General features: G+C 53.0%; 1 protein-coding gene across 1 annotated transcript in view; it reads left to right on the forward strand.

Annotated features, from left to right (window-relative positions):
- Window positions 1-585: 585 nt before the first annotated feature.
- The window catches only part of BNIPL (BCL2/adenovirus E1B 19kD interacting protein like), a 27,252-nt gene continuing 15,306 nt past the window's right edge, over window positions 586-12,531 (forward strand). Inside the window, exons 1-2 of the mRNA XM_015424494.1 lie at window positions 586-702; window positions 11,829-11,936. Coding sequence (XP_015279980.1) covers window positions 656-702; window positions 11,829-11,936 — 155 coding nt within the window. The 5' untranslated portion in view covers window positions 586-655. The remainder of the gene's footprint in view (window positions 703-11,828; window positions 11,937-12,531) is intronic.

Raw genomic sequence — 12,531 nt, forward strand, 5'->3', positions numbered from 1 at the left:
GGGAGTGGGAGAAGGCTCACCTGCAGCTGCTTCCTCCTCCTCCTCCTCCACGTTGAGCTTCTTCTCCCCCCCCCCCCCGCGAGTATCGTGGGTCCCTGCTTCTTGTGCTTATCTAATTCCCTCTTGAAGCCGTCCATGCTTGTAGCTGCCACCACCTCCTGTAGCAGTGAATTCCATGTGTTACTCCCTCTTTGGGTGAAGAAGGACTTCCTTTTATCCGTTCTAACCCGACTGCTCAGCAATTTCATGGAGTGCCCGCGAGTTCTCATCTTGTGAGAAAGGGCGGAAAGCACAGTTCCCCTGGAGACAATGGCTGCTTCGGAAGGCAGGCCCTACGGGATTCCACCTTGCCAAAGTCTCTCCCCTCTCCACACCCAATCCTCCCCAGGCTCCATCCCCAAATCTCCAGGAATTCCCCCCGCCTGGAGCTGGCAACCCTACCCCCAGGGATGGAACGATACACATTACAGGGCGGCACTAGGACCCAGCCTTGCCTCCGCAGCCCTCCTCAAGCATTAATGCTGCCAAACCTGTTTGGGACGAGTCTGGGCTGCAGGCGGCATCTCCGGACGTCCCCGGGTTGCCATTCCTGCGCCGGGCTGGGAGGAGAGCAGAGATCCAGCCGGGCTTCTTTGCTGGGGGTCAGGCAGGCCCCATGGGCTCCTACGTGGGAGTGGATGCGGCTGTCTTCCCGTCCGGACGGTGAGTTTGTGGCTGGGGAGTCAAGCTGGAACAGGTCCCCTTTGTGCCCGGCTTGGCACCCAAACCTCAAGTCAGGACTGGGCTTCTTGAAAGGCTTCAAGTCCTTCTCAAACCTGAATGCATTTGGGGGGGGGGTAGCAGAAGAAGGTTACTTACCGCTTGTAAGGAGGGTTTTCTCTTGACGGGACTCTGGAGGAGTTTGGGAGGGCACTGCTTAGGGGTTCCCAGGCACGCGTCGACTTTTGGGGCTGAAACATCCCCATCCTCAAGACCTTGTGCGTCCCACTGACGTCAAACTGTGGAGGACTTTGACGTCCGCATGGGAATGTTGACAGTCCTAGAGAGATTGACACAGAGAGTGCTCCCTCTCTGTGTGTTGTACCTCTGAGGATGCCAGTCACGGCTACTGGCGAAACGTCAGGTCCTACAGTGCCAAGACCACGGGCACGCAACCTGGAAAATCTACAGCAACTAATCCTGGAGAGACTCGGAGAATCTCTGCTACGGAACATTAGCGGATGAATGACGGACAGTGCCATGTAGATAGATTCAGGCGGTAACGCTGGTTCAATGAAGACCAAAGCATTGGTACAAATGCAATCAGGTAAGCACAATCAGGTCCAATCTTAAAGCAGTGGCAGTGATTATGGAAGGAAGGGTGATGTAAAGCCTAGAGCTTTTCCTGAGATGTGCTGTCAATAACCGCCCGTTTATGAGACGGGTTTGCCGTAACTCACAAGAGTGCGTATAACCCCGCTGAAGATATAATAATAATAATAATAATAATAACAATAATAACAATAATAACAACAATAATAATAATAATTTCAATTTATTAATCGCTTTCCCCAGTGGGCTCAAAGTGATGTACAGTTACACATTAGACAGGGGACTAACAATGTTCATAGGGGATAGGGAGGACAACATATATTCATTTTGTTTAATTGCACGCGCTGTCACTGCACGGTGTAAACGTCTTCTGGCTGGGCTCAGTCGTTTTCCGAACGGCTGCTTGTCGACCAGGCTTCAGGACCCGTATGTCACATTGCCACACTGCCACCGCCTGGCCGGAGACATCCACTGCAGGGAGTTTTGTAGCCGAGAAGTTCTTTCGCCTTTTCCCGACCTCGACCAGGACATCCCGACCGTCAGCTAACACCCTCCCACAAGGGAGATTGGTGTGCCAACCCTCTCTAAGGAGTGGTTCCCATTTTATCTACTCGCTGAAGCTTTCGAATCGCTAGGTGGACGATGAGCTGGGGGCAACAGGCTGGCTGCTCACACCAGCGCGGGGCTCGAACTAACACAGTTCGGATGTTAAGACAGTGGGATAGTCCCATTGTGCCACCGCTCCCCTGTTTCAGTTCAGTTACTAAGGAAGTTCTCCGAAATGGAGTTCTTAATATCCGGATTCTTCGTTTATCATTCTTCATGCGTCTTCATCTCAAGAGGAAACGTTTCTACTTTAAGATTGGACTTGATTGGACTTACACGATTGTATTTGTATCAGTGCTTTGGTCTCTATTGAACCAATGTTAGCGTCTTCTTCACACAGATCACGATTTCCTTGTATACCTACACTGTGTGTTCCTCTTTGGTTGCTGTTGATAGATTCAGGCGGGGTAGCCGTGTTGGTCTGAAGCGGCAGAACAACGTTTGAGTCCAGCCGGGCACCTTTGAGACTGACAAAAGTTTTACTCAAGGTATAAGCCCTTCGTGTGCATGCACACTTCTTCAGGTACATCGAAAGGGAAGTTGCCAGTCCGTACATATACGTCGAGGGGTGAGCGGCAAACTAGCGAACAGCATAATGAAGACGTTTAACAGATGCAAGGACCAAACTGGAATAACAGGCTTAGTTGATGTGGTCACCGTTTGTTTGGTCTAAATCCTGGGGGAAACATAGTGAAGGAAATAAATATATCAGAATCGGAGATTGACGGGCTAGTAGAGTGTCGGACGAGCCCTGAAAAGACCCGGCCTTTGATCCCTGCTCTGCCACAAAGCTCACTGGGCAACATTGGACTAGTCGCTCTACCTTGCAGGGTTGTTGTGAAGATCAAATGGAGGCAACGTATTCCATATTGGGGGTAGGGAAGACAGGATTATCCTGATAAATATGGGATAGATGTTGCTAACATTGAACACATTTGGACAATACGGTGTGGCCGATTCAGGGTAGGCTTTTCAATACGGTCTTTGACCCACTCAACTCACACCGAGAGGTTCTGACTAAAGGTAATGGAGTCCATTTAGTTTCTAGGTCCAGGGTCTGTTTTTTATTCAGCGCCGAGGCCAGTTGTGCACGATGTGGATTGAACATCGAAGAGTTCCTCTGAGCCAGGCCCGTAGCTCACGTGGGGCCCACGGCCCCCCGCCCCCCGCGGGTTTTGTGGGGCCCCTCCCCCGATCCTCTGCTCCCCCTCCCCCCGGCCCAAAGATGATGAGAGGCTGGCGGCGGTGGCGCTGGAGGCCGAGGTGGCGTCAGCCCGGCGGGCGGGCTGTGGCTGTTCCCGGTGGGCTGGGGGGTGGAGGAGGGGAAGTGGGAGCTAGGTCTTCTTCACACACAACTAACCCCATTTCCCCTCCCTGAAAGTCCACACCGCCTCCCCGCTGTCCAATCGCCCCTGTTTGCGTGTCAGCTTGTCTCACAGCTTCACTCTTATTAAAAGTACCGTTTCTTCCCGCGGCTCCCTCCCTGCAAGGTCAAGCCGACGCCCCAGCTGAGCGTCCTCAAACCCAATCGGCGTAGGCGGGCGTAGGCGGGCGGGATCTGGCCGAAGCGGAGCCTGCGTTGGCCCCCTGCTTGTCTGGAAGCCACTGTGGGCCCCTTCTGATTCAATTCCGCGCGGCCTGACCCTGGCCGGCCAGAGCAGCAGCGCTTCTCTTCACAACTCGCACCAATTATGGAGGTATGAAAACGGACGGCTTCCCATTCAGAGAGGTGAGCGCGCTTTCCAACGGGGCGCAGCAGTTCGCCGGCGAGAGGCGGCGCAGGCAGCCCTCACTTGCAACAGAGACCACGGGGCTCTTCCTCGGAGCCGGTGAAGTGTTTCCCCTTGTATGGTCGTGGCCCCACCCAGCGTGCCCGGCGTCATTACGTCACTTCCGGATGATGTGCATGCGGCGCCCGCGCGCTTCGCACACGCACGCACACACTCCAGCCCTTCCACTTTCCCCAGAGCCCCCCCACTGGAAAGGTCCTAGCTATGGGCCTGCTCTGAGCATACGTAGAGTGCCATACCAAGTAAACACAGCTGGCTTCGAAAGACTGAAAATTAGAAACAAGGTTTCCAGCTCAGGTCAGAAGCGAGGGGTTTAGAATGTTCCTGGAATCCCAAAGGCAAATGGAGATGGAGGTGGCGGTGTAAGGCCAATTGGTTTAGCAGTAGGTAGAGGGTAATCGGAGGGGGCCGTGACCAAAAAGGCCCTGTCCCCCAACGTTGACTTGCATACGGATCAGGGCCTGCTTTTTGGATGTGGGGGGAGTGACCAGCAAGGGGTCATTGTGGGCCCAGCCCGGCCTCCATCAGCCGAAATTTTAACCAAAAGATGCAGCAAAAAGCATTGCTCTTGGCTTGAAATATTTTTTGAGTCATAAGGAATGGAGGCAACCCACGAGTTCAATGTGACTTCTGTGACCCAGGCAGGTTTCTTTCTTTCTTTCTTTCTTTCTTTCTTTCTTTCTTTCTTTCTTTCTTTCTTTCTTTCTTTCTTTCTTTCTTCCTTCCTTCTTTCCTTCTTTCCTTCTTTCTTTCTTTTTTTCTCCCTTCTCTCTCTCTTTCCACCTCTCTCCTTTCTCTCTCTCTCTTTCTTTCCACCTCTCTCTTCTCTCTCTCTCTTTCCCCCTCTCTCCTTTCTCTCTCTCCCCCCTCTCTCTTTCCCCCTCTCTCCTTTCTCTCTCTCTTTCTTTCCACCTCTCTTCTCTATCTCTCTCCTTTCTCTATCTCCCTTTCTCTGTCTCTCTCTTCCTTCCTTCCTCTCTCCCTCTCTCTCTTTCCACCTCTCTCTTCTTTCTCTCCACCTCTCTCTTCTTTCATTCTTTCTCTCTCTTCCCCCCTTTCTCTGTATCTCCCTTCCTTCCTTCCTTCCTTCCTTCCTTCCTTCCTTCCTTCCTTCCTTCCTTCCTTCCTTCCAAGTTTGCCAGGTCCCCCCCCTGGCCACTGGAGGGCAATGGGGGATAGGGTGGCCAGATCCATTTTGGGAAACTCCAGGAGATTTGGGGATAGAGCCCCAGGGAGGCCAGGGACTTCAGTTGGGTCCAGTGCCACAGAGTCTACCCTCCAAAGCAGCCGTTTCTCCGGAGGAACTGCTCCCTGTCGTCTGGAGACCAGTTGTAATACCAGGAGACCTCCAAGTCCCACCTAGAGACTGGCAACAACGCTGCATGTTCTGTGTTCACGCACACATTCGGAGGACTGAGAACATGCAGGCGCTCCGTAGCTGGGAATCCCTCACTGGTGGGGGGCACCGAGGTTTGGGGGAGACTAGGGTTCCCAGCCTCCAGGCAGGGCCTGGAGAACCCCCCCCCCCTCTCGCTTTTACAACTGATCTCCAGCGGACAGAGACCAGTTTCCACAGAGAAAATGGCGGCTTTGGAGGAGGGACTCTATGGCACTGTAAAACGCTGAGGCCCCTCCCCAAACTCCGCCCTCTCCCGGATCCAAAGCCTCCAGGTATTTTCCAACCCAGACCTGGCAACCCTAGGGGGGCCCTGTCTGGAGAATCCCGGGTCTCCCCCCCTCCGAAAATACCCCTGGCCAATGAGCCCGCAGTGCAATGTGACTGTGAAGAAAGCGAATGCAATCTTAGGATGCCTTAACAGAAGCCTTGTGTCCAGATCATGGGAGGCGGTCGTTCCGCTCTATTCTGCTATGGTCAGGCCTCTCCTGGAGTCCTGTGTCCAGTTTTGGGCACCACATTTTAGGAAGGATGTTGACAAGCTCGAGCGTGTCCAGAAGAGGGCAACCGGGATGGTGAGAGGGTTGGAATCGAAGTCTTACGAGGAAAGACTGAAAGAGTTGGGTCTGTTTAGCCTGGGAAAGAGAAGGCTTAGAGGGGACATGATTGCAGCCTTCAAGTATCTGAGGGGCTGTCATGTAGAAGATGGAGCACATCTATTCTCTCTTGGTCCGGATTGCAAGACTAGATCTAATGGGTGGGAATTACAAGGGAGTCGTTACCGGCTAAATATCAGGAGAGACTTCCTAACCGTAAGAGTGGTTGAGCAGTGGAACAGTCTGCCTCGGGAGGTGGCGGATGCTCCTTCGCTGGACGTTTTCAAGCGGAGGCTGGACGACCATCTTTCGGGTATGTTGTAGAGCTGTCTTTCGGCTCTGCTCCTCCAGAGTGCAGGAGGTTGGACTAGATGACCTGCAAGGTCCCTGCCAACTCGTAACATTCTATGATTCTATACCGGCTAAATATCAGGAGAAACTCCCTAACTGTCTGAGTGGTTGAGCAGTGGAACAATCTGCCTCGGGAGGTGGCGGATGCTCCTTCGCTGGACGTTTTCAAGCGGAGGCTGGACGACCGTCTTCCGGGTACGTCGTAGGGCCATCTTTCGGCTCTGCTCCTGCAGAGTGCAGGGGGTTGGACTAGATGACCTGCAAGGTCCCTTCCAACTTGTAACATTCTATGATTCTATACTGGCTAAATATCAGGAGGAACTTCCTCACTGTAAGAGTGGTTGAGCAGTGGAACAATCTGCCTCGGGAGGTGGTGGATGCTCCTTCGCTGGAGGTTTTCAAGCGGAGGCTGGACGACCGTCTTCCGGGTACGTCGTAGGGCCATCTTTCGGCTCTGCTCCTGCAGAGTGCAGGGGGTTGGACTAGATGACCTGCAAGGTCCCTTCCAACTTGTAACATTCTATGATTCTATACTGGCTAAATATCAGGAGGAACTTCCTCACTGTAAGAGTGGTTGAGCAGTGGAACAATCTGCCTCGGGAGGTGGTGGATGCTCCTTCGCTGGAGGTTTTCAAGCGGAGGCTGGACGACCATCTTCTGGGTATGTTGTAGGGCCATCTTTTGGCTCTGCTCCTGCAGAGTGCAGGGGGTTGGACTAGATGACCTGCAAGGTCCCTTCCAACTTGTAACATTCTATTATTCGATGGGGTTCGAGCGCATCCGGCCTGCGCCAACTGTCTAAACAACGGCCCTCGTCGCTCCGGGCTCATCCTTGTTTTTGGGCCGCGATGACAGGCAGGAGATCTCCACCTTGTTGGAGTCACGGCAGAGATGCGTTGGGACCTGTTCAGCAACATGTGATTCATGCTGGGGAGGGCTAGACGTGGAACCTGGAATGTGGCTCTGCGGCAAGCCAAGGGGGGTGCGCTCTGCCGGGGCGGCTTTCTCTGAAGAAGTGGAGGCAACTGTAGAGGCACGCCTGGTTGGGAACAACAAACCCAGCGCTCCGCTTCCAGACAACGGGGAGGCAGGTGTGCCCGAGAAAGGCCTCCTCTTGTCTGGGGGCCACTTCCAGGCGATGCTCCCTCTAAGCTGTGGAGTCCTGCGAGCAAAAATACTACTTTGTGAGCTGCTGGCGTTAAAAGTTGTGAGCGAGCGATTGGGCTGCTGCATCAATTAGTCTGCTCGGGAGCCCTCCCTCCTCAGCTGAGATAAAAAAGTGTGAGCCGGAGGCTAACAAAACTGCGAGCTAGCTCACACTCACTCAGCTTAGAGGGAACACTAACATAAGAACATAAGAGACGCCAATGTTGGATCAGGCCAATGGCCCATCCGGTCCAACACTCTGTCTGTCACACAGTGGCCAAAAATACCTGGTGCCATCAGGGGGTCCACCAGTGGGGCCAGGACATTAGAAGCCCTCCCACTGTTGACCCCCCCCCAAGCACCAAGAAGACAGAGCATCCCTTGCCCCAGAGTCCCTATCTATACCTTGTGGCTAATAGCCACTGATGGACCTCTGCTCCACATGCTTATCTAATTCCCTCTTGAAGCCGTCCATGCTTATAGCCGCCACCACTTCCTGTGGCAGTGAATTCCATGTGTGAATCACTCTTTGGGTGAACAAGTACTTCCTTTTATCCGTTCTAACCCGACTGCTCAGCAATTTCATTAAGTGCCCACGAGTTCTTGTATTGTGAGAAAGGGAGACTGCTAACAGGTAGACTGCCTCTGTACGTGGACGCTCGTGAATTTGGCAGTCGTCGTCGACAGGTCGGCGGGGGCCTCTTTCTGCCCACGGATTTGGCCTAATTCTTTTCTTGCAAAGCAAAACAAACGCCTGAGTGACTTCTCATCGCCGCCACACCTAGTGGCAGGGAGTTCCGTCAGTGAATTACGTGTTGTGGGAAGGAAGACTGTCTTTTGTCGGTCTGACTGGGCAACGGGAAATTCTCACCATAGCAGAAGAAGAGGTCATTTCCCTGTCTCCAGGCCATTCATTATTGTCACAGGGAAGGCACTCTGCGCACGATCAGAGGCCTTATTTGCCAGTTATATCAAGTCTATTCTTGAGCTGAGATTCAGGTGGGGAGTCATAAGAACATAAGAGAAGCCAATGTTGGATCAGGCCAGTGGCCCATCCAGTCCAAAACTCTGTGTCACACAGTGGTCAAAAAGACCAGGTGCCCTCAGGAGGTCCAGCAGTGGGGCCAGGACATTAGAAGCCCTCACACTGTTGACCCCCCCCCAAGCACCAAGAAGACAGAGCATCCCTTGCCGTACACCAACACCTTGTGGCTAATAGCCACTGATGGACCTCTGCTCCACATGTTTATCCAATTCCCTCTGGAGGCCGTCCATGCTTAAAGCTGCCACCACCTCCTGTGGCAGTGAATTCCATGTGTTAATCACTCTTTTGGGTGAAGAAGGACTTCCTTGTACCTGTTCTAACCCGACTGCTCAGCAATTCCATGGAGTGCCCACGAGTTCTTCTATTGTGAGAAAGGGAGAAAAGTACTTCTTTCTCTACCTGTTGTGTCCCATGTGTAATCTTATAAACCTCGATCGTGTCACCCCTCAGTCGTCGTTTCTCCAAGCTAAAGAGCCCCAAGCGCTTTAACCTTTCCTCACAGGGAAAGTGTTCCGACCCTTTTATCATCCTAGTTGCCCTTTTCTGCACTTCTTCCAAGGCTATAATATCCTTTCTGAGGTGTGGTGACCAGAACTGTACACAGTACTCCAAGTGAGGTTGCACCATCGATGATACTGGCTGATCTGTTTTCAATTCCCTTCCTAATAATCCCCAGCTTGGAGGGTGCATCCTGACCCCAAAGTGGCGATCGGCATTTCCCTGGGCAGGTAAAGAAAGGGCCACGAGAACCAGGCACCGGTCCATCCTTCCTGGCCCTCTCTCTCATGATCCGCCTAAGTTCATAGGTGCTTGTATTCGAAGATGGTTCACGTAGCAGAACGGAACCTCCAGCAGCAGAGACAGTCTACCTCTGCATTGGAGTCGCCGGAGGGCAAGCAGCGAGATGGGGCAGTCGCCGTCCTGCCTCGATCGTGAGCTTACGGGGCTCCCCTGGCTGGCCGCTGCCTGAGACGGGCTACTGGGTCGCCACTGTTCCCTCTAAGCTGCGGAGTCCTGTGAGCAAAAATTCTACTTGGTGAGCTCCTGGCATGAAAGTTGTGAGCAAGGCGATTTGGCCGCTGCATAAATTAGTTGGCTCCAGAGCCCTCCTTCCTGAGCGGAGACAAAAGTGTGCGAGCCGGAGGCTTAAAAACGGTCAGTTAGCTCACACTCGCTCAGCTGAGAGGGAACACTGGTCGCCCGGCCTCCCCTTGCGTTAGAGCCAGGCCCGGCTGTGCGCCAGCCGCCTCCCTCGGCTCTGCTGATTTAGGCAAACAAAACCAATCCACCTGCCCGTCAGGCCGGCGTTGCCAAGGGAGTGATGTGTTCCCTGGCTGGGCGTGACGCTCGACCGCAAACCTTCGATTCAGCTGCCTGCCAGCTCGGGACGGACGCCGTCAGATTGGGGGCGCAGGGATGGACGGAAAAGCGCCTTGACTGCAGGCTTGGGCTTCTGGCTCCTCGGATCTCCTTGGCAGTTGGGCCCAATTTGCCGTCCAGGTAGTTGTGGCTTTGTTTGCGGGAGGGGGGGGGCTCTTCCAAGGAGCACCAGGGACGGAGCCAGGTGGTTTGTTTGAATGCGGTGTTTAAATCCCGAGCCTGCCCTTCACGGGAACGGTCGCTCCAAGGTGGCGGAAAACTCGGTTCAGGCTAAAGGAAGCCGTCAGAAGGGACATCGGCGGACCCCGGAGCCCTGACTGCACCGCAATGCCCTTTCCTGGGGCTGTGCCCAGGGAGAAGTCCAACAGGTAGAGCTCTCTGTATCCCAGTTAGGGAACCAATTGAACAGTGTTGTCTATTTGAGGGTGCATTCTTATGTAGGAAGTGGCGGCTACAACCATGGACAGCTTCAAGAGGGGATTGGAGAAACATAGGGCGCAGAGGTCTATGAGTGGCTGTTAGCCACAAGGTGGCTCAAGTGGTTAAGACGCTGAACTGCAGGCTGTGGAAGGTCAGTAGTTCAGCAGTTCGAGACCCGAGTGTGCCGCATGACGGCGTGAGCTCCCGTCTCTAGTTCCAGCTCCTGCCAACCTAGCAGTTCGAAAGCAAGACATTGCAAGTAGATAAATAGGGACCACTTCGGTGGGAAGGTAACGGCGTTCCGTGCGCCTTGGTGTTTAGTCATGCCGACCACATGACCACGGAAACGTCTTCAGACAGCGCTGGCTCTTCGGCTTTGAAACGGAGATGAGCACCTCAACCCTAGAGTCGGACTCGACTGGCTTTCGAGCAAAGGAACCTTTACCTTTACAGATGGAACGCTCTGTCTGGGGCAGTGATGCTTGGTATTCTTGGTGCTTGGGGGGGGGCAAGAGTGGGAGACCTTCTGGAGTTCTGGCTGGGGCAGTGATGCTTGGTATTCTTGGTGCTTGGGGGGAGGCAAGAGTGGGAGACCTTCTGGAGTTCTGGCCCCGCTGGTGGACCTCCTGATGGCCCCTGGGTTTTGCCCACTGTTTGACAGAGAGTGTTGGACTGGATGGGCCATTGGCCTGATCCAGCATGGCTTCTCTTATGTTCTTATGTCTGGGCATGCTCTGTATTATTGGTGTTTAGGGGGCAAGAGTGGGAGGGCTTCTAATGTCCTGGCCCCACTGGTGGACCTCCTGATGGGAGCTGGTATTTCTGGCCACTGTGCGACACAGAGTGTTGGACTGGATGGGCCATTGACCTGATCCAACATGTCTTCTCTCATGTTCTTATGTCTGGGATAGTTTTGCTCTGTCTTTTTTGTGCTTGTGGGGCAAGAGTTGGAGGGCGTCTGGAGCTCTGGCCCCGCTGGTGGACCTCCTGATGGCCTCTGGGTTTGGGACACTGTTTAACACAGAGTGTTGGACGAGGGGCCCTTGGCCTGATCCAACATGTCTTCTCTCATGTTCTTATATCTGGGATAATTTTGCTCTGTCTTCTTGGTGCTTGGGGGGCAACAGTGGGAGGGCTTCTGGAGTTCTGGCCCTGCTGGTGGACCTCCCAGTAGCCCCTGAGTTTTGGCCACTGTCTGACACAGAGTGTTGGACTGTAGGGGCCATTGGTGTGATCCAATATGGATTCTCTTATGTTCTTATGTCTGGAGCAAGAAATCACAAGTAGATAAATAGGCACCGCTTCGGTGGGAAGGGAGCAGCGTTCCGTGCGCCTTGGTGTTTAGTCATGCCGGCCACATGACCATGGAAACGTCTTCGGACAGCGCTGGCTCTTCGGCTTGGAAACGGAGATGAGTCGGATTCGACTGGCTTTCGACCTTTACCTATAGTGAACTTACCAGTATATGGCTACCTATTTTAGCTTACCTAGTTTCTCAAAAGATAATACCAGATGTAATAGACAATCTTAATCTGTGGTAAACGTCGACAATGTTAATATTAAGTTTATGAAGGAAAGAAAATTTTATTTTCAGGCGTTAAACTGGTGCATATCTCTCTGTGATTAGAACGTTCCTTTGTAAGTGGTCAAGTTGATGTATACTTATCCTATATAATACTGATATTATTTACTGTAAATGGATAATTAAAAATGGAAAAAAATATAGTTAAAAACAAACAAACAAGGGAGGTGGTCTTGAGGAGTCTGGGTGTCCTTTGGCCTTGCAGGGGTACGAAGAACCCGGAGAAGCCGACGGGCCTGGAGCAGAGCAGAGAGACGGTGAATATCAAGGACATGGAGCTGAAAGAGGAATGGCAAGATGATGAATTTCCCCGGTGAGCAAACGCCGCAGTACGTTCACATTAGAGCATCCGTGGGAGAGCCCTGCCGGATCACAGCGTTCAGGCCTGGTTCTGGCCAGAGGGCCCACAGCAGGGACAGAAAGGTGGCCCAGTAATTCAGAGATATACTGCCTCTGGTCATGGAAGTTCCATTTTTGCCATCACAGCCCCTGAGGAATTTATCCTCCATGACAGTAGCGGATGACGAAGGATGGAAATGGGAGGGGGGATTCTCCCCATCTGTAGCACCCCCTTTCTCTCACTTGTCTTCAAATTCTCAAGTCCACTCTTTCTCTGAGCCAGAAATCAAACAGATGTGGAACCTCCATGTTCAGAGGCAGTCAACCTCTGAATCCCAGAGCCAGGACTCAACATCAGTTGAGTCAGTTTGGTGTACTGGTTAAGAGCGGCGGACTCTAATCTGGAGAACTGGGTTTGATTTCCCCACTCCTCCTCCACATGCAGTCAGCTGGGTGACCTTGGGTCAGTCACAGTTCTCCCAGAGTTGTCCTGGAAAGAGCCATTCTCAGAGACATCTCTGAGCCCCACCTACTTCACAAGGTGTCTTGTGAGGAGAGGAAGGGAAAGA

This window comes from Gekko japonicus, unplaced genomic scaffold, assembly GCF_001447785.1.
Source record: "Gekko japonicus isolate JY-2015 unplaced genomic scaffold, Gekko_japonicus_V1.1 scaffold142, whole genome shotgun sequence".
Taxonomy (NCBI): Eukaryota; Metazoa; Chordata; class Lepidosauria; order Squamata; family Gekkonidae; genus Gekko; species Gekko japonicus.